Consider the following 23,546-nt stretch of genomic DNA (forward strand, 5'->3'; position numbering starts at 1 on the left):
TGTGGCTTACGATTAGGAGTGGAATGGTGAGAAGGAAAGCATTGTAATCTGGTTGGATCATGGGGCCTTCAGGAGGTCTCCACGGGAAGGGCCGGTCGAGTTATCATTGGGTTGGCGGCCTTCTTCTCACCAAGGGTGATGACTCGGCTGGACGGTAGGTTATTATGTGGTGTTTGTTCTGTTTGTGTTTGTTTATAGGGTGGAGTGTGGTGGCTTAGGTTGGATTATTTTATTGTGAACATGTATTTGGGGCTGAACGCCTGTTATGTTCATGAATAAATGAATGAGCAGTTACGAATACGTTCTTCAGGCATAAGGCTATTCACCGCTACACATGGGAGGCTAGAGGTACCAGATCCATAATAGACTATATCTTAACAGACTTTGAATTCAGGAAATCTGTTAGGAATGTACGAGTTTCCGGGGATTTTTCGATGATACAGACCACTATCTGATTTGTAGTGAACTAAGTATCTCTAGGCATAGGGTAGAGAAAGTGAAATCTGTCTGCAAATGAATAAGGGTAGAAAATCTCCAGGACGAGGAAATTAGACAGAAGTACATGGATATGATTAGTGAGAAATTTCTAACAGTGGACAGTAAGCAGGTTCAGGATGTAGAAAGTGAATGGGTGGCATACAGGGATGCTGTAGTAGAAACAGCAAGGGAATGGTTAGGAACAACTGTGTGTAAAGATGGGAAAAGGCGAACATCTTGGTGGAATGATAAAGTGAGAGCAGCTTGTAAACGTAAAAAGAAGGCTTATCAGAAATGGTACCCAACAAGGGCCGAGGCAGACAGGGATTTGCACGTAAATGAAAGAAACAGAGCGAAACAAATAGTTGTTGAATCCAAAAAGAAGTCGTGGGAAGATTTTGGTAATAACCTGGAAAGGCTAGGTCAAGCAGCAGGGAAAGCTTTCTGGACAGTAATAAAGAATCTTAGGAAGGGAGGGAAAAAGGAAATGAACAGTGTTTTGAGTAATTCAGGTGAACTCATAATAGATCCCAGGGAATCACTGGAGAGGTGGAGGGATTATTTTGAACATCTTCTCAATGTAAAAGGAAATCATCCAGGTGGTGTTGCGAACAGCCAAGCTCATGGGGAGGAGGAAAATGATGTTTGTGAAATTACGCTCGAGGAAGTGGAAAGGATGTTAAATAAACTACATTGTCATAAAGCAGCAGGAACAGATGAAATTAGACCTGAAATGGCGAAGTATAGTGGGAAGGCAGGGATGAAATGGCTTCATATTGTAGTAAAATTAGCATGGAGTGTTGGTAAGGTACCTTCAGATTGGACAAAAGCAGTAATTGCACCTATCTATAAGCAAGGGAACAGGAAGGACTGCAACAACTATCGAGGTATCTCATTGATTAGTATACCAGGCAAAGTATTCACTGGCATCTTGGAAGGGAGGGTGCGATCAGTCGTTGAGAGGAAGTTGGATGAAAACCAGTGTGGTTTCAGACCACAGAGAGGCTGTCAGGATCAGATTTTCAGTATGCGCCAGGTAATTGAAAAATGTTACGAGAGGAGTAGGCAGTTGTGTTTATGTTTCATACATCTAGAGAAAGCATATGACAGGGTACCAAGGGAAAAGATGTTCACTATACTCAGGGACTATGTAATTAAGGGTAGATTATTAAAATCAATCAAAGGCATTTATGTTGACAATTGGGCTTAAGTGAGAATTGATGGTAAAATGAGTTCTTGGTTCAGGGTACTTACAGGGGATAGACAAGGCTGCAATCTTTCACCTCTGCTGTTCGTAGTTTACATGGATCATCTGCTGAAAGATATAAAATGGCAGGGAGGAATTCAGTTAGGTAGAAATGTAGTAAGCAGTCTGGCCTATGCTGACGACTTGGTTTTAATGGCAGATTGTGCCGAAAGCCTGCAGTCTAATATCTTGGAGCTTGAAAAGAGGTGCAATGAGTATGGTATGAAAATTAGCCTCTCGAAGACTAAATTGATGTCAGTAGGTAAGAAATTCAACAGAATTGAATGTCAGATTGGTGATTCAAAGCTAGAACAGGTCGATAATTTCAAATATTTAGGCTGTGTGTTCTCCCAGGATGGTAATATACTAAGTGAGATTGAATCAAGGTGTCGTAAAGCTAATGCAGTGAGCTCGCAGTAGCGATCAACAGTATTCTGTAAAGGCCGGTCTCCACCGATTAACATTTAACACCAACATGTTAAATTTAACATGTTACAATTGACATGTATATTGTGGTCTTCCAATTGACTTTGCATGTTAATTCAGAATGTTGAGGTTAACACTTTTAACATGTTGGCGTGTTTTCCGCTCCAAGTGGAAAACATGTCAAGTCAATTCGTTGTTCGTGAGATGTCGGCACAGCTTCGGCAACTTCCATGCAGTTTCCATGTCAACCGATAGCCAGACGACGCAAACGACGTGCTTCTCGTGAAGTAGGTTTATAGTTACAACACTCCGCAATACTCATTCTCTTTGTTATAAGCTCAAATACAGTACGCGCACATGTGTCGTTCTCTCTGCACTATACTAAAATTTACAGTCAGAAATGGAGTGGAGCAAGATAGATAGATAGATAGATAGATAATGCCTTTATTGGTGGCGAAGTTAGGCTTCAAGGCCCTCTCTTACACTTAACCACTAGAAGAGTATACATGTACATAACTTATACAGTACTTACAAATACAAATAAAACAAATAATATTAATAGCAAAAAAATAGTAATAATATTAAAAATGATAATAAAAGAATCCTTAATTTGAAAATACACAAAGTAAATTACACTGCAATAATCCGTTCATTCATCCCATTCATTCTTTCATTCACTCAACAATTATCCAGCAAGTCAGCAGGATCTACTCAACAAATACTCGCAGCACACCAATTTAAACTTGCGATGAGAGGGATTGTCCCTAATGTTCGCAGGCAGCAAATTCCATGCCCTGGACGCAGAGATTATAAAGGAGCGGTTGTAAGCAGCAGTGCGGTTTACAGGTATGGTAAGAGAGGAGCCAGATCTCGTATTGTGGTCATGATATGAAGAGAGGTAAGAAACAGGTGAAGAAAGATAGTTGGGAGTATTAGTGGAAAGTATTTTGTGCAGAAGTGATAACATGTGAAATTCACGGCGCTGGTGCACTCGAAGCCACGACAATTCCTTATAATATGGTGATATGTGAGCATCATATTGCAGATTAAATATATATATCTTACGCAGCTATTGAGTCTCTGGTCCAGTTTCTTGTTACTGTCGCAGGTAATTTTAGTCAACACAGTGTCACAATAGTCAAGTATAGGTAGAATAAGAGAGTGAATTAGTTGTACTTAAAGTCGAACCGAGAATGCATTGCAGAATCGCTTCAGAGGATATAAGCATTTGTGTACTTTATTACATGTGCTTATCACCTGTTGAGTCCAATTTAGGGTCTCAGTCATAATAATTCCTAAGTTAGTCACCGAAGTAGAGTAGGGAGAATGATTTTATTGTTTAAAATTATTGGAGAGATGTCCTGTTGCTCAAGGGAATATAGGTTTTTACTGGTACCAATAATAATAACTTGAGTTTTATTCAGGTTTATTAGTAAACTGTTTTCATTTGCATAGTCACGAAGATGTTTTAGGTCGGAATTTATTTTAGTAATTGCAGTATCAATATCACTCTGTTGTGAATGACAGTAAATTTGTACATCATCTGCGTACACTTGCACTTTGCAGAATTTAAGAGCTTTCGATATATCAATAATTTGGATGATAAATAACAGTGGTCCCAGGACCGACCCCTGAGGGACACTTGAGGGTCTTACTTTGCCACCCTGAAGTCACATTTCCCACTGTCACACGTTGCCGGTGATTTGCAAAGTAAGAGGAAAAGAACTGAAGTGACCCACTATTAAAATTTAGTTTTCGAAGTTTGTGCGGTAGTAACTGAGGGTTGACAGTGTCAAAGGCACTACTGAGGTCTAATAATGTCAGTACAGTCACATCCCGTTGGTCCATTGCACGTCTAATATCATCTGTCACTCGTAGTAAAGCTGTCGCAGTGCTATGTCCTTTCCTGAAGCCGGATTGGAAGGGATTGAGGAGGGAATGCTTGGTAAGATATTCAGTAACTTGTGTGTGAACTAGGCGTTCAAGTACCTTGGATAGGGGTGGTAGGATGGGTACTGGACGATAATCTGAAGGAGAATCTAACTTGGAGCTCTTCGGGATGGGTCTAATTAGTGCATCTTTCCAAACATCTGGGAACACTCCGTTTGTCAGGCAGTAGTTAAATATATGTGTTAGTATTGGCAGAACAGCTCCCAAGATATCTTTAATCAGCGATATAGGAATGTCATTATTACATGTGGCATTAGATGTAATAGAGTATATCACACCTTTAACTTCATTCGAAGTGATATTTCTAAAAGAGAATTGCTCATGCACGGAATGCTGTTGAAACAAGGGTAGTGAACTTTTAGGGAAGGAGGTAGAGGCTATTCTTGGCCGTGCAAAATAATCATTTAAAGCCTCTAGTGATATGCTCAATACATGTTGTTCTACGGTTTTACCTATACCTAACGTATGTAATTTACTCCATTTTTGTCTCAGGCTGTTAGTGTTCATCAGTTCCCGAAAGTATTTATATTTAGAGTTCCTAATTAGCTGCTTGGTTCTGTTTCTCAGAATCCTGTACCGCTCAAAATCATCTGTGTCATGCGTCAGTTTGTATTGTCTGTACAGTTTGTCACGACTGGCCATAGCAGATCTTATCTCGGCCGTTAGCCATGTGGATGAATGGCGAGTGATTCTTACCTGTTTCTTTGGTGCATGCTTATCAAATATTTCCAGTACCATTGAAGTGAATTTGTTTACTTTAGAGTTTATGTTCTGAAATTTACGTATACTGTCCCAAGGCAAGTTATATGCATTGTGGAGCAGTTTATTCTGGTCCATATGTCGTAAGTCTCGTATTGTAATGTAGCGTGGTTTGTACTTAGGCATTCGCATAGAGTAACACATGTACAATAGGTCATGTGAAGAGATGCCAGGAGCAGGGATCTGTCCATGTTTAATTACTTTCTGAGGTTGATTTGTCACAAGAAGATCAATTAAGGTATGACTTGTGCGGTCAGAGTAATGAACGTGATTAGTAGCGTTGAGGGGTAGAACAGTCATGTTTGTGGCGAGAAATAAATTCAGTAGGTTATTCACTTCACTAGTCTGCTTTAAAAGGTCAGTGTTAAAATCACCCATAATTATAATGTCATCATATGCCGAGATAAGATTTGCTAATGCCTCTTCAAAATCATCAGTCTGTCTTATTTTAGGTGGCTTGTATACAATCCCTATTAATATCTTTTTATGGCAGTCTAATTCTACAAACATAAATTCTGGTCGTAGTTTAAGTCTTGGGTCAGAAGTGGAAATTATCTTACATTTCAGGTCATTTCTGTAATAAAGTAGAAGCCCACCACCTATTTTGTCAGTGCAGTCATGGCGTAATATTGAGTATCTGTCAAGGTTAGCTGCCGATGACGGCATGTCTGTACGCATCCAGCTTTCACTGACTCCAATAATATGTACATTGTTCACTTCAAAAATAGCCTGTACCTCCTCCATATGAGCTAATAATGACTGGCCATTTAGGTGGCAACAATGTAACGATTGTGGGTGGCTACTGAGCTGGTCTTGCAGCAAAAGTCCTGTTGAAGGTGGTAGGGACAAAAGAGAAGGGGTGGGTGAGGGCTGTGGAGAGGAATGCAGGTCAATGGTATTACCGTTGTACTGGTCAATGAACATTTGAAACTAAGCAGTAGGACATACTATTAAACAAGAAGTAAAATGGGCTTACCCGAGCAGCTTGGCGAGTAGATCCACTGACTTTCACAAGCACACTTACACACAACACACACAAATAAAAACTAATTAGTAAACACATAATTTCTTTCACTAAGTTCACATGTTCAACCTACTCCCTGCAATGTTTTTTAATTGAGCCATCGTGCATATTTGAATTTTACTTCCATCTTCTCGTAAAACAAAAATGCGTCCATCTTGAGTCCAGCATTTCTGCATTCCCTATAAATCCCTTGCCTTATTAAGGATGTTTTTTCTCACACTTGTGAGAGACTCAGTTAGCATGAGTCCACTGCCCTTCAAATCTCGCTTCGCGCGCCACACTAGATCACGATCATGGTATCGAAGGATTACGGCGGCCCAGCTTTCAACTCCCCTTTAAGTTTAGAGATGTCTTCGTTGGCCTGTTTCTTGAATGCCTGGAACTCGCCGCCAAGCACTTGGAGCACGTTCGGTGGGTTGGCGGCACTGACTGCTGAGTCTAGGCGATCTTGAAAGTCTTTCATGGAATCTTCAAAAGCCGATATCTTCTTAGCTACTTCCTTCAGAGACATGGTGTTTACGTTTTAAGGAAGAAGGCACTTGAAAATATAACTTAGTTCACACGGATCAGCACTTTCTGCAACTTAACTTTCTATTTACGCAGGGTGTAGCAAGAGCAACTTTACTCGAACATCTCACTGGCCGCCATCTTTATGAGTGCTATTCTGCACTTAATGCGACGATGGGATAGGAAAGGCCTAGGATTTGGAAGGAAGTGACCGTGGCCTTAATTAAGGTAAGCCCCAGCATTTGCCTGGTGTGAAAATGGGAAACCACGGAAAACCATCTTCAGGGCTGCCGACAGTTGGATTCGAACCCACCATCTCCCGGATGCAAGCTCACAGTCGTCTGCCCCTTGACCACACGGCCAACTCGCCAGGTAATCCTCTTCATCTGAGTCCACTGTCCTTGTCTGAACATACTAGAAACCACCTAAATGTATTACCACAAATTGATATAATGAACTACCTGTATATAGAAAAAGGAAGTCAAGTTTAATATGTTTATTAAGTGTGGACACAATGTTAAATGAAACAGTATTCAACATTTAACATGTTGGTGTCACCAATTAACATTTAACACTTAACATTTAACATGTTGTTGTTAAATGTTAATCAGTGGAGACCGGCCTTAAGAAGGAAGTCAGCTCCCAGACGAAACTATAGATCAGTCTGTTTTCAGACCAACTTTGCTTTACGGGAGCAAAAGCTGGGTGGACTAAGGATATATTATTCATAAGTTAGAAGTAACATACATGAAAGTAGCAAGAACGATTGCTGGTACATACAGGTGGGAACAATGACAGGAGGGTACTCGGAATGAGGAGATAACGGCTAATTTAGGAATGAACTCTATGGATGAAGATGTACGCATAAATCGGCTTCGGTGGTGGGGTTATGTGAGGCGAATGGAGGAGGATAGGTTACCTAGGAGAATAATGGACTCTTATGGAGGGTAAAAGAAGTAGAGGTAGACCAAGACGACGATGGTTAGACTCAGTTTCTAACGATTTAAAGATAAGAGGTATAGAACTAAACGAGGCCACAACACTAGTTGCAAATCGAGGATTGTGGCGACGTTTAGTAAATTCACAGAGGCTTGCAGACTGAACGCTGAAAGGCATAACAGTCTATAATGATAATGTATGTATGTACAGCATGTTTAAAAACGATGCACCATGTGGTTAAGAGCGCGCTCAGCTGTGTGCTTGTATCCAGGAGATAGTGGGTTCAAATCCCACTGTCGGCAGCCATGAAGATGGTTTTCCGTGGTTTCCCATTTTCACACCAGGCAATGGTGGGGCTGTACCTTAATTAAGGCCACGGCCGCTTCCTTCCAACTCCTAGCCCTTTCCTATCCCATCGTTGCCATAAAACCCGTCTGTGTCGGTGCGACGTAAAGCCACAAGAAGGGAAAAAAAACCCCATGCACCAACAGAACAGGATGACTATTTTTCTCTTTTGCTAGTGGTTTCAAGTCACACTAACACAAAATTTTTTTTGGCAATGCAAGGATGGGAAAAGGCTAGAATTGGGATGGTAGGGACTGTCGCGTTAATTAAGCTACAGCCCCAGCATTTGCCTGATGTGAAAATGGGAAACCACGTAAAATCATCGCCAGGGCTGCCAACAACGCATATAAAGCACAGTTGATAGCATTTGTCAGATTCTTGATGCTGCTTCATAGTCATTTTGTAAAGAGCTCTCTATGTCAGACAAAAGGATCCAGAAATAATTTTTACATGTTATCTTCTTCTTCAATGGAATTACTAGTTGCCGAGCTTGCAGAAGTATAGTGCTCAAAAGGGTTAATTACGTAAAAACAAGACCACTAAGAATATTTTCAGATCCGCTTTGTTCTGCAGTGGATTCCAAATGTGTGTATGTTCAGTCTTCAGCCCTAAGGCTGGTTGGATCCTCAACAGCTCTGCCATCAGCTGTCATAGATGGCCTAGGCATCACTGAAGAGGCGTACTAGGGAAATGAGGAGGGAGGTAGTTTCCCGTTGCTTTCCTCACTGAGTCAGAAGTTGCTATTACATATCAGTCTGTCAAGCCCACTGAAATGCATGCACCAACCGACCCTATGAGCAACATTTTCACACCATTCATAGCAGGGACTGGCTGCAGAAGGAATGGCATTATTAGCATCGCTCATACCTCAGTCACTTTCATATTGTCAAAGCCAGGGATAAGACAGAGACAGATCAATAAAAGTAACAAAATTGCTCTAGCCCATACCAGAAGACATAGTGCACTGTAAACACTAGGTCCTGCCAGCAAAGGCATGGATTCCAAATACAGCAGCATAATCACACAGAAATAAGGCGGATGTCTGATGGTTGTCACTCCCACGATTCTACAAACTCCCTACTCTTTTTGTCTGAAGAAAGTTAATATGCCCATTTCTTATCAAAGACTATTGGTGCTATAAAGTTGCTTTTCTCACAAACATATTTCAAACGTTGAATGCACTGAACAAAAGCATGCAGGAACAAGACATGAATATCCTCAAAATTAGCTCTTAAGGGAGAAAATTTTACTTTGGGGAGACAGAATTAGAAAACATAATAAAACTGGCTTATTTAAGTCCATAAAGCTTTAAAAAAAATCGACAAAATCTTCCTACATTAATTTTAGATCAGTACTTATTCTTTGTTGCATAGAAATGTTGGGAAGTACTGCCCGACACAAATAAATGAGATAATGAATCTCCAAATGGCATTTCCGAGCCAGTTTTTGTAATGAAACTGTTGTTTTTCACTTCCTTAAGCTTCTACTGAAACATTTACTCACCAATTCGGTGTTTCAAACTGTACCTGAAAACAGGCACTTTTCTAGCAAAACAGAAAATAGGTCTGTGACATCAATTTTAAAGTCAGGGTCACAGATTTAGGCAAATAGTATAACAACAAAATAATGCTGGCAAAAGGTCAAAAATAAATTGCAATAGAATGCTTTAAAAAATAACACCCCAACCCCGCTGAAAGGCTAAAATGTACCTTGTAAAAAAAAGTGTCTATGTGATAAATATGCAGGTCTACTGTTTCATGGGCAACAACATTTAGCCTCCACAACCTGTCTTGCATCATTCAACGATAGCACTACTATATGTCTGGACGATGCAATGAATTTGGCGAACATGTCTGAGATGCATCAATGATTGTGCAGTGATGGAAAAATATTGCAACGGAAAGGTAGAACTTTGGATGCAAGTATTCTCATAGAAAGAAACAGTGTCAGCATTCTCTCTTTAGTTCGATGGTATGACAACTCCATGATGAACATCAAGGTCGCAGGGGTATGAAAAACTTTATATTTCCCGTGTGCAGAAGTTGATAGAACTTTAACCCTGGAGTGGTCGCATGAACTTTGTCAGTATTAATGGTCGCACCGGGTCTCTCAGACCCATTTTTTCTCAGTGTTTTACTATTAGCTTTTTATACTTTATTTCCAATTACAGTATTATAGGGGATTATTTAGTTTATTTAATGCCTTTTAGATGACTATAATATTAAACTATTCTGTTTTTAAATAAAAAATGTATTTTTATAATTACACTGAAAAACTGATTGTTTTCTTTTAAAACATTCAGTACCTGCTTCTGAGCGGGACACTTGAATGCCTGGACCAGCCATTTTCATGCCCGGCCCTCTTGACGTGCATCACTTAATACAATTTACAATTACTCCTAAACTATAAATGTTAGGAAAATGATACTTTGTGCTTACACCTCTAGCAAATATTTAGGGTATGATATCTGGTGTCACAGGTTTCAAAATACGTCTAATTTTATACAGCTATCTGTATTTTCGGCATAATGATTACTGTCACTGAAGTGAAGAAATGAAAGAATATGAAGGAAGTGTATTCGGAACATTGTTTTAGAAAATATCGGAGTATGAAAAACAGGGTCTTCGGTCCAGTACATTTTTATATCAGGATTTTGGACTAATCGGTTTCCACGATTGCATGATCGAATTCTTTGTGAAAGGCCAGGGCGCCGCACTTATCACTTGACTCGCGTATAGATTGGTCTGCTCACACACATACTGATAAAATTTGTCATTCATGAAAATACTCAAGTAACTCAAAATATCCTGCTTATTTTCTATTTGAACGTTTATACCTGAATTCTCTGTAAATGGTGGAACAGGTGGACAATAACTAGGATGATATGTATCAGGCACTTCACTTTCCTCTATAGGCCTATCGGATTCGGGAATCGGAATTTCCTCGTCACTCTCACTTTCACTATCTGAGTCTATTTCAGGAATAAGTTCATCACCAGAATAATCATTGTGAACAATATCTAATAATTAATCTTCCATAAGAAACTTTGTTTTATAAGCCATTATACTACACTCGGTAAGAACGACAAGCACTGCACTGGGATCTCAAGTACCGTCTTGATGCGCGAGGAAGTGCCGAGATATTCCCACTAAAACAGCTAAGATAAACATAAGCACACCGAGCGCTAGGCTTTTCTCAAAAAGATCAACCAACTTCTTGCTATAACCAGTAATGCTGACTAAGGTGTAAGAATGCATAGATGACGAGAATATAAACAGCATTGCTTCACGCGGAACATTAAACATCTTACGCCATCTACGGACCGCAGCAAAGGAGCAAGCTTAAACGTCTTACGCCATCCACGGTCCGCAATGAATTAACTTGTAAAAGGTAAAACACGGTAAGAGTAAAATGTATTTTACATAATTTTTTTCACTTTTTCCTGCGTCTACTTGCACAAAGCAACACTTCCATTTATTTTTTACACGGACTTTATAACACATATTTTTATGAATTTCACACTTAAGCTATTGGTACAAAAATGTTGAATTTTTTAGGTAAGTGTGAGGGGAAGGAAAGGGAGGAGTTGTAGAAGACAGGTGGTCTAATGTTCTAAGGGGAAGGAGATTGCAGGCTAAGGGCTCTATTCAGGATCAGAATTCAGGACAGGTGTCTGTGCGAAATCGGTACGAGTCATTCCAGGTAGAACAACCGAGGGAAGATGAGGGACAGGGAACTGTTGCTGAGATGTGTGGAAGTAGGAGGAAGGGAAAAGGTAGGAAAGGGAAATGTAGAGTAGAGGATAGGAAAAGACAGGTGGAACAGGGTCATGGGAAGGAGAAAAGGGAGGAGGAAGTAGATTCTGCAGCTATCAGGAAAGATAGGGCTGACCAGGAGGGGAGGGGATCAAATGAGGTGGGTAGGGTTGAGGCTCTAGTCATGGGGGTTTCCATCGTTAGACACGTGGGGAAAGTGTGTGGAGGAAAGGGAACCAGGGTAGAATGTTATCCAGGAATTAGGTTGAGGCAGATGTTGAGGAAAGTAGAAGAGAGGGAGGAGGGGAAGGAGAAGGTGGTAGTGTTTCACATTGGTACCAACAACGTAAGGCAAGCTGATATAAGTACCAACATAGTTGGAGATGTATGGGATCTGGTAAATGCAGCACGGGTGAAGTTTAAGAAAGCGGAGATTGTTATTAGTGGAATACAGTGTAGGAGGGATACTGACTGGAGGGTGATTGGGGATTTAAACGAGACTATGGAGTGGGTATGTGGGAAACTGGGAGTGAAATTTCTAGATCCTAATGGGTGGGTAGGAGATAGGGATCTGCGCTCGGATGGCCTTCATTTAAACCGCAGTGGTACGTATAAGTTAGGAAATTTGTTTGGAAGGTTAATAGGGAGGTACATTCAGGGAAACTGGATGGCCTAGGGAGTGGTGATAAGGGAACAGGGAACTGGAAATCAAGTAGGGATGACATAAAATTGTTAGTGTTGAACTGTAGAAGTATTGTAAAGAAAGGTATAGAATTAAGTAATTTAATAGATATATATTTACCAGATATTGTAATAGGAGTTGAATCATGGCTGAGAAATGATATAATGGATGCAGAAATTTTCTCAAGGCACTGGAGTGTGTATCGTAGAGATAGGATAGGAATGGTGGGAGGGGGAGTGTTCATTCTGGTGAAAGAAGAATTTGTAAGCTACGAAAAAGTTAAAGATGAGACACATGAAATTCTAGGTGTAAGGCTCATTTCTAAAGATAATAGGCAACTTGATATATTTGGAGTGTACAGATCGGGAAAGGGTAGCACTGACGCGGATTCGGAATTATTTGATAGGATAGTCAACTATGTGGGAAACGACATGGAATGAAATGTGATTGTAGCGGGAGATCTGAATTTGCCAGATGTCAATTGAGAAGGAAATGCGAACGACAGGAAGCATGACCAACAAATGGCAAATAAGTTAACATGGGAAGGACAGCTGATTCAAAAAGTGATGGAACCAACCAGAGGGAAAAATATCCTGGATGTCGTGCTGATAAAACCAGATGAGCTCTATAGGGAAACTGAAGTAATAGATGGTATTAATGATCATGAAGCTGTTTTTGTCGTAGTTCAAAATAAATGTGATAGAAAGGAATGTCTTAAAAGTAGGGCTGTTAGGCAGTACCATATGGCTGATAAAGCAGGCATGAGGCAGTTTCTAAAAAGTAACTATGATCGGTGGAAAAAGGTAAATAAAAATGTAAACAGACTCTGGGATGGGTTTAAAGAAATTGTTGAGGAATGCGAAAACAGGTTTGTACCTTTAAGGGTGGTAAGGAATGGTAAAGACCCACCTTATTATAATAGAGAAATAAAGAGACTAAGAAGGAGGTGCAGACTGGAAAGAAATAGAGTTAGAAATGGCTGTGGAAGTAAGGAGAAATTGAAGGAACTTACTAGAAAATTGAATCTAGCAAAGAAGGCAGCTAAGGATGGAGAGTTGCTATAGTAGCCCCTGTGTATAAAGGAAAGGGTGATAGACATAAAGCTGAAAATTACAGGCCAGTAAGTTTGAAATGCATTGTATGTAAGCTTTGGGAAGGCATTCTTTCCGATTATATTAGACATGTTTGTGAAATAAATAACTGGTTCGATAGAAGGCAATACGGTTTTAGGAAAGGTTATTCCACTGAAGCTCAACTTGTAGGATTCCAGCAAGATATAGCAGATATCTTGGATTCTGGAGGTCAAATGGAGTGTATCGCGATTGACCTGCCTAAAGCATTTGATAGGGTGGATCATGGGAGACTACTGGCAAAAATGAGTGCAATTGGACTAGACAAAAGAGTGACTGAATAGGTTGCTATATTTCTAGAAAGTAGATCTCAGAGAATTAGAGTAGGCAAAGCTTTATCTGACCCTGTAATAATTAAGAGGGGAATTCCTCAAGGCAGTATTATTGGACCTTTATGTTTTCTTATATATATAAATGATATGAGTAAAGGAGTGAAATCAGAGGTAAGGCTTTTTGCGGATGATGTTATTCTCTACAGAGTGATAAAAAAGTTACAAGATTGTGAGCAACTGCAACGTGACCTCGAAAATGTTGTGAGATGGACAGCAGGCAACGGTATGTTGATAAACGGGGTTAAAAGTCAGGTTGTAAGATTCACAAATAGGAAAAGTCCTCTCAGTTTTAATTACTGCATTGATGGGGTGAAATTTCCTTTTGGGGATCATTGTAATCTAGGTGTTAATATAAGGAAAGATCTTCATTGGAGAAATCACATAAATGGGATTGTAAATAAAGGGTAAAGATCTCTGCACATGGTTATGAGGGTGTTTAGAGGTTGTAGTAAGGATGTAAAGGAGAGGGCATATAAGTCTCTGGTAAGACCCAAATTAGAGTATGGTTGCAGTGTATGGAATCCTCACCAGGATTACCTGATTCTAGAACTGGAAAAAATTCAAAGAAAAGCAGCTCGATTTGTTCTAGGTGATTTCCGACAAAAGAGTAGCGTTACAAAAATGTTGCAATGTTTGGGTTGGGAAGAATTGAGATAAACATACCTGCCAACTTTTAGAAACCAAAAATAGGAAGATTTTTTTATTTCTGGATTTCATCACATATATTCCACCAAGGTCTACGTGAAAAAAGGTGAAGATAAAAGGCATACATATCTACAGTTACAATGCGAATTGACCGTTAAATTTCAAATCTTAAACTACCAAAACATAAAAATGGTTACAAGAAATGTACCTTATCATTATCATTTATGACACTTAAACGAATAATAATATTTATGTCACACCGACACACGCAACAAAATGCATAATATCGTATTTTCTCGCGTAATTAACGCACTTTTTGACGAAAAATACAGGCGAAAACTTCGGATGCGTAAATTATTCATGCAATTAAGATATTTACAATTCATTTACATTTAAAAGATACATCAAAAATAATATAAAAACACAACTGGTTCAACTCGTTTGCGGTTATCGTCATTTGGCGTAAAATTCCGGAGTGAGATTTTTCCTGAAAATTCAAATAGGGTACATCAGGTAAGTTAGACACGTGGGATTGAAGTACCGACTGGAAAATATTCTTCCCATTACGAGCTGACAATACGACCTGGAGTAAAAACATGAACTAATAAAAGTACAATTCATGTAATGCCATAACAATGACATACCGGCAAAACCGTTCGTATCCAAACTTGTACGAGTGACGTGTCCATCCATCCTTCTTCTTCTTCTTCTTGAATACGAACGTGGATCACTCGCGGAAATTTTGCTTTGGACATTGTTTTTCGTTTTAGATCAATGTAAGGTGTAAGCTTTCTGAGATCAGCTGTTATAGCAAGCATTGCAGTACATCGTTGTTTTTTGTTTCCGGTAGCGCGTACGATAACACTGTATGATCCTTTCTTATCGATTGTTCGACTTGGTGGCATACGGAAACTGATTGGCGTCTGATCTGCGGTTCCTATAAGGGAGATCAAATATTCCTCACTTTACGCTTCTCAATCACAAAACAATGAAAATGGTTTAAATCATTCGTCATTTTTTGGCATGATGATGATCTTCGCCGAAGAGGAAGTCCATTTCTCTTCATAAAATTAATCAAGACTCTGCTAACCTTCAAATCCGAGACACTGATTCCATGTGCAGCGGTTATTTCACATTCTTTAAAATACTGCATTTCGTGAGAAATTGCTTATCCAACGTTGCATCACAAAATCATATATTTAAGCAGATCCTTCTCTACTTGCGGAAACTTGCCGTTTTTTGGTCCGCGAAATGCTTTGCGAGACATGTTGGCCGCTTGACGTGCACTTCTGTTACCGCGGTAGCGCACTTTTCATTTGGGCATTGAATACTCGCTGCCCTCTTCCCGTATGTTTCGGCGTAACTGATCACCGCGAGTTAGTATGATGCAGTATTACTCGAATACTGTGGACTGACAATTTTGTGATCACAGAATGTCACATACCCGAAACACTCGTAAAACTAGTGCCGGCTAATAACAGCACGTTGCCCTGTATCTGGAATGCCCGCTTTCGCAATAGGAAGCTTGCTACTTGAGTAGTTGACATCTGTATTTCGAAACGCACCCGGAGCTGCGTGATGGATGTTCGAAGTTGTGGAGCGTCAAATACGTGAACATTTGTTTTTTGTCCACTTTGGACCCAAAAATATTGGGATGCGTAAATTATGCAAGGGCGTTAATTACGCGAAAGAATATGGTAGTTTCTTTATCAGACGGTAAAATGAACGGAAATTTATAGGTATCTCTGAACACTTGGAGATAACGTTTGTTATATTTTTGGCCTTAACGAGAAAATAAACCACCTGAAACTGTCACCGACACAACCCCCTTAGAAACATTCAACTCATTAAAATGATGCACTTAAATACGCGAAACTACCACATACAAAACAATTCTATATGTCCCATACATTATTAACATATGACTTTGACAGTGGGGGAAAGCATACAAATGCAAGAAAAAAAGGGGCCTAAAACTCCGACGAAACTACGCACACAAACGATGTTAACAGCGCGCGAACAACAATAATGAACTCATTCTTTCATCCCGATTAACTGAGTCGCTAGCGCGCGCCAGCCTGTCTTGCTAGGACAATTGCCGCCCCGAATCCCCAGCTGTATAAAGCGGACACGCTGCTGTGGTGAGCGGGAAACACGATACACGAAGGCGCAGGACGAAATACTCACGAAATAAAGCATCAAATAAATACTCTTGAAAATGAGGTTTCGTAAATTACACAAACACATACGAATTTATCGTAGGGGAAGAGTACTGGCCGTACTAGAAGTTATATTGGTCAAAAATAGGAAGAAGTAAAAATAAATCGGAAAATCGGAAGACGAGTTAAAAACCGGAAAGTTTCCGGGTAAATCGGAAAGGTTGGCAGGTATGGATAAAGAAGAAGAGCTGCTCGACTAAGTGGTATGTATGTCTCAAGTATTATTACAATATTATAAGTACACCTGTTCAATACAATACAAGTACAATACAAATACAATACAAGTATTGTATTGAACAGGTGGACTTATAATATTGTAATAATACTTGAGACATACGTCATCTTCAATACGGAACCAACATGAGAATAGTTACTTGTAACTTGTAAGTGGTATGTTCCGAGCTGTCAGCGGCGAGATGGCGTGGAATGACATTAGTAGACGAATATGTTTGAGTGGCGTTTATAAAAGTAGGAAAGATCACAATATGAAGATAAAGTTGGAATCCAAGAGGACAAACTGGGGCAAATATTCATTTATAGGAAGGGGAGTTAGGGATTGGAATAACTTACCAAGGGCGACGTTCAATAAATTTCCAATTTCTTTGAAATCATTTAGGAAAAGGCTAGGAAAGCAACAGATAGGGAATCTGCCACCTGGGCAACTGCCCTAAATGCAGATCAGTATTGATTGATTGATTGATTGATATGTGTCATAATTCATAAAATAAAAATCAACTTAGTTTTAGAAACACATCCAAGTACAGGGAAACATCACTTTAATCAATTTTTATGCACATTCTGCAGAGAAGTTACCCATGTTCTCCACAAATGAAATTTTGGCACTTGGGGCAGATGGCTGATGTCTTCCTGTCTTTGTTTGTTGGGCAGAAATGACCAAGAACTTCTTCATCTTCAGATTCCTCCAATATGGAACGAATCCATTGTTACACAGAAGAAAAAGTGTACTAAATTAACAATGCAAAGTTTGACAACAAAGACCAACGTTAACAATCGCACCGGGTATGCGAGACCCTGAACAGCTTGCATGCGCAAAGTTTCCAATGCAACTGAGAGCGGGCTACTGTATTCGGTTGAAAGTCGGGAGACGAAAAGCTACCAGGGAGGGGGAAACGCTTGGTGCATTCCAATAAGTATATCCGCCCGGGGTCTCGTAGACCCATCGTGACCACTCCAGGTTTAAAGGTGTGCTACACACAGGAAATCATATGGAAAGAAATCGAGGGGAAGATTTAGCAACAATGGCCTAATACACTACACATGGCATGACAGCCTTTACAGGCCTTATTATAATAGACTGCTGCTCAGCCCAAAGATCATGAGGTTACATGTGGTCAGCACAAATAATCCTCTCAAATGTTATTCCTGGCTTTCTAGACAAAGCTAATATTCTACACAAAATGAAAAACATTAATCTCCAATCAGATACAACCTCACGTCCAAATCAAATGGAGTCAGCAGAGCCACACTGCAGTCTACTCCACTAAGCAGGACAAAAACTGATGAACAGCAATCTGAAATCACTGTTCGAAAAACTATGAAATGCATACTTACTTTCTACATTTATGATTATATTCTTGTCAAAGACGGCAATTTATACAACTGTCTCACCTGAACAGAAGGCTTCTGTAAGTGGCCCAAATTGGATGTAGTTTGTCTTGGTTCCTGGCCCAGAACCATCATGTTGGGATTAATTAATCTGAATGCATCGATTACAACTTTTCCTGTAAAACAGAAAGGAGAGGTTTTATTATTGAAATAAAAATAAGTTAAATCCAAAGTATAAATCTCTGCATGTGTGCATACACCTCAACATTTTTTTTGTGCAAAGTCATAACAGGAGAACCTTTCACATCACAGCATAGGCCTCTTTTCAGTAAGATAAAGCTCAGACGTCCTTTACGCTTTGTACCAAACTTATGAGTAAAAAAGACCAAATGGTTCAAGCTACAAGAGACCGAAACATCTCAGCCTTTTATTGATGACATCAAGGCCTATTACTCAGGATATAGAAGATGGCACCAGTGCAGATTGCCAATGGGAAAGATTTCAAAGTCAGTGCTCAATGACAGCTAAACAACATCTGGGGGTCTCAAAAGGGAGACTGAAGTTCAACAAGGAGACATGGTGGTGGAAAGAAGAAGTCCAAGAGGCACTAACGGAGAAGAAAGTTGCTTTCAAAGAGTGGTGGAAGACCAGGAACAACCTGGAAGGGTTGCAGCTCAAATTCAGATACAAGGCTGCTAAGAAATCTGCAAAACTGATTGTAGCCAAAGCTAAAGAGGCTGTTCAAGGTTTCTATGACGGCCTAGATACTCCAGAAGGTGTGAACTAAATCTACAAGACTTGTGCTCAGCGTGAAAAGCACTCCAGAGATATCATTGCCACAAAATATATCAATGACAAAACAGGCAACCTTCTTACAAAAGAAACTGAGATAAAAAACTGTTGGCAGGAATACTTCACTGAGTTGCTAAATGAAGATTTCCCCCAGGACATCGCGGTTCCTCAATGTTCTGTGCACAGCCCTGTGCCTATTGTTCAGACATCTGTGTCAAAAAAGAAGAATGGCAAATCAGAAGGACCTCTCCATCAAAATTCAGTGAGTTTGAATCGCATCAATAGTTGAGGCTCCACTTGTGAAGCCGTAATGTTCCTATGGATGTTTATAATTTTCTTGATGCGATTGGCAATGACACGTTCCCAAATTTTTAGTTTGCGTGAGGTGAGTTTAATGCCTCTATAGCTCCTGCATTCTCCAACATCTCCCTTCTGTTTGAAGGTAGGCACAAGGTAATTTTGGCGAAATTGCTCCGGCATGGCTGCGTGAGCGAGGAACTTGCTAAACATCTTAGTTAGCCAGTAACTTCCTTCATTACCCAGAACCTTCCACAGCTCAGATGGAATGTCATCAAGTCCTTCTGATTTGCCATTCTTCATTTTTGACACAGCTGTCTGAACATAGGCTCAGGGCCGTGCACAGTTTGTGGGGTAGCACCCATTCCTTAGCACCAAGATGCAGGTACACATTGTACAGCATTTTTAGCTGAGGATTTACCTCTCTAAACACACTAAACAAATTAAATAATCCACTTGGATAACTCACTGACAAACATAACCTCACGCAATGAAAGGAACAACACACAAATCACAGACGAGGACAAATTATGCTGGCTCCCCTGCGCACAAGCTTTATTTGTTGGATTACTGTACTGTCTGGGAAGTACAAACTAGACTAAATCTCTGCCATGAAGCTTTTACAACCTTAGTTCTCAAAATCAGCAAAACAAAGACAGTTGGCTTGGTGATGAGTAGAAACTCGCCAACTGTTCATCTAAGAATTGGAGATGAGGAGATGGATATTGTAGACAACTTCCAGTATTTAGGTAGTGTTCCGTCATCAGACAATACCATACATCAAGAGATTAGTAACAGAATACAGAAAGCTTCCAAATTATTTTTTTTTTTTGCTAGTTGTTTTACGTCGCTCCGACACAGATAGGTCTTACGGCGACGATGGGACAGGAAAGGGCTAGGAGTGGGAAGGAAGCGGCCGTGGCCTTTATTAAGGTACAGCCCCAGCATTTGCCTGGTGTGAAAATGGGAAACCACGGAAAACCATTTTCAGGGCTGCCGACAGTGGGGTTCGAACCAACTATCTCCCGAATACTGGATACTGGCCGCACTTAAGCGACTGCAGCTATCGAGCTCGGTCTTCCAAATTCTATCACGCTGTACGTCAAATACTTTGGGATGAAACATTTCCGTTAGTTCCCAAGATCAGCTTGTATAAAATATATGTAGTACCTATATTGACGTATGGCCTGGAAGCAGCAACACTTACTGGACCATCAAAAGAGTCGTCTTCAAGCAACAGAAATGAAGTTAAAAAAAAAAAAAGGAATGTGGATATCTGACAACAGCTTGGATTGGAAAGAAGCTTGCTGGAGACTCTAGAAGTGAAGAGATTGCAATGGTATGGTCACATGAAAAGAACGAACCCTCACATGACTCCTCGAACATACTTTGACAACAATGTTCCTGGGAAGAGGCCAAGAGGAAGACGTCGTGATGTTTGGGAAAAACAGATAATGAAGGACCTTGAAATTAGAGATGTGAACTGGTGTCGCATATATGAGCAGCATCTGGATGGATAGAACAAACTGGAGGAGGCTCGTACACAACCGCACCCGGCTTGCTGGAGTGAAGAAATTATGATGATGATGACGACTGTACTGTCTGCATATTTTAGATGCCTTGTACTTGCACGGAAAGTGCGGGATGCCCTTAAAACTTCGTGGCTTATCAAACTTTCCTATAACGAGGGAAGGAAGTCTCTCATTTCCGTGTGCATTGCAACACAGAAGATGTACAATATTATAGGGAAGGATCCACCTTTCAATACTCCGTTGTATTGAAATACTCCGTTGTATTGAAAGGTGGATCCTTCCCTATAATATTGTACATCTTCTTATTTGTCTATTCAATACGGAACAATCATGAAGTTTTTAACTTTAAATTGCAACACAGTACGATGATCCGATCCTTGTACGATTTCCCGACTGGTACTTCTCCCCTTTAAAACCATAAGTCTGTTTGGGCTTGGAATTTAAAAAAAATGCAATTTCATCGGCACTGACAATATCGTTCGATGCATATGAATTGATTATATGAGCCACGGTTTTTCGCCAACTGTAGGTATCGCCAGTGTTCGCGGAATCTGCTTCTCCGCACACTGTTAGGTGATATTGTGACGGTTTTTTAAAACGCTGAATACAAAGAATGACGATTTTACTCAAATATGAAGCACACTGTAGACACACCGAAGTGAGTGAAAGTATGAAAAACTACCCCAGCACGTTCCGGAAGACGCGTTCTATCATGCCGTGGATACATTTTGAATTTAAATTACTTTGTAAAATACTATTTTTTAAAATGTAAAGGCAGTTCCATATTGGGACCGACATTGTTCTTCGAATTATGAATTATCTGTATTTTGAATTAAACAATTTAAATAACATGTAAAACTGTAGCTCATGTTTCCGGGAACGAGAGCTTCTTCGAATTAGGCGGAATTTTGAAATAACCAATTTTGAATTATTGAGGTTCTACTATATTCTGTAAGGATCAGAAGAGCCGATCCTGAGTGATACTTGGGGGAGTGTCCACTGTGAGCACATGTATGGCCAGAAAAGAAGACAATAATAATATATCTTCACAATATATCACGCCAGGCCCTCAGAAATGTTATGTGTAATTTATTTTCATTCTTGGCATTTGAGTTCATGAATTCCTGATTTTAAAAAAAGGTCCTTTTTTAATCATATAATATTTACAAATTTGTTTCTGTAATGTGTTGTTTGTTCTGAATGTTATTTTAAATCCTTCCTTTTTTTAACACATCAGCTATTTTGTACGTATTTTTATTCATGAAATTACGAACCACACACTCTAGTTTTCAGGAAGGGGTTTGTATTTTTGTTTTTCCATTGTGTTTCTAATAGTCGGTCTCTTGTGTTGGGAATATGGTTGTTTTCTACTGCGATTTGTTTTATTATTTGTATTTCGTTGTTAAAATAGGTTTTTCTCGTTGCTATAGATGGGTGATTAGAATTGTTGTCTATTGTGCTGTGATGATTGAGTTGGTTTTCTGTATATCTTGTAAGATAGTTCATCTTTATTTCTTACTGATCGTGATGTCTAGAAAGTTCACCCTCCTATCTGTTTCTCATTCCATTGTACAAAAAGTTTAGTGTATCTAGTGATATCATTATCTGTTCTCTGAAACATGCAATTCACACCGAGATGAACGAAAGTGAAAAATGTGATGTCATGCTTGCATCAACTGCAGTTCAGAAAGAGTTCAGCATTAAGTAGAAGTCCACAATAGCGAGTATGGTATATAACGAGAACTCCGTTATAGCGACAATTTCTTTCTGTCCCTTCAAAATCTATATATATAAAATAAAATGTTTTGTCTGTGCATTGCTCAGAATTTGAAAAGATTGGTATTTCTGTATCGCTCATGTCCACAGTAACAAGGAAATGCATTTTTTACTTTTCTGTAATTTCTGTCTCTCTGTATGTATGTACATGCATCACGAGAAAACGGCTGAAGAGAATTTAATGAAAATCGGTATGTAAAGTTGGATGATAAACCACTACAATCTTGGCTACAAATTATTTTATTCAAGCTGAGTGAAATGGTAGTTTAGGGGAAGGCCTGAAATTTAATTCTCAAATATTTATGTTATCAGAGGTACCAATATACACAAGAAAGAGATACTGAATATGAAAAATGCACATGAACAAATTATCGTATATAGTTATGAATGAAGCACTTGACAAATTTGCATATTAAGTATAACAAATGGAAGAACATACATAAAAATCAAAAAGGAGAAAGCACGTATTATATGAAAATATCTACATTATATACACATTATTTACACAAGTTGTGACCAGTATTTGGCTACATTGATGGCATTGTTTCCAGCCAGTGCTAATTCCAACCCTGTACATGAATCTGGACATAGACGACAGTGCAAGAGATGCCTAGAAGTCTGTTCCTCTCCACATTCGCACAATGAGTCCCCATCATGCATAATGCCCTATTTCATAAGATTGTCCTTAGATCTTGCAACGCCGGTCCGCAGTCTGTTTAATGACTTCCATATACACCATCCCTCTTCGTGATCAGGTGGCAACTTTTCTTCAATTTCAACACGTTCCGGATGATCTGGGTACCTTCGTTTCCATAGCTTAACCCTGGTCTTTTTTGGGTCAGAATCAAGTGGAACAGAAGACTGTAGAAAACTCTTCCTGGATTTCAGTCGAGCTGGTGGTTCTGATGTTCATGAAGGGGATGGGCTAAGATGCTGCAAACCTTTTGTCTCTCGATATTAGCGGACACCTCACGTCTGATATCAGGTGGAGCTATACCTGCAAGTGAATACTACTTCTGTGTGGGTGTTGGTTTTAAACAGCCTGTGATTAGCCTGCAGGTTTCATTCAAGGCAATGTCGACTTTCTTTGCATGAGCTGATTTGTACCACACAAGACTAGCATATTCAGTAGCAGAGTGCTAGGGCG

The 23,546-nt window shown here is 39.7% G+C and overlaps 1 protein-coding gene across 1 annotated transcript in view; it reads right to left on the reverse strand.

The window, feature by feature from the left end:
- Rpn11 (regulatory particle non-ATPase 11) overlaps positions 1 to 23,546 on the reverse strand; it is a 148,685-nt gene that overhangs the window by 51,847 nt on the left and 73,292 nt on the right. Inside the window, exon 4 of the mRNA XM_067151185.2 lies at positions 18,066 to 18,178. Within this exon, the coding sequence (XP_067007286.1) occupies positions 18,066 to 18,178 (113 nt within the window). The remainder of the gene's footprint in view (positions 1 to 18,065; positions 18,179 to 23,546) is intronic.

The sequence above is a fragment of the Anabrus simplex genome, chromosome 7 (genome assembly GCF_040414725.1).
Source record: "Anabrus simplex isolate iqAnaSimp1 chromosome 7, ASM4041472v1, whole genome shotgun sequence".
Classification (NCBI taxonomy): Eukaryota; Metazoa; Arthropoda; class Insecta; order Orthoptera; family Tettigoniidae; genus Anabrus; species Anabrus simplex.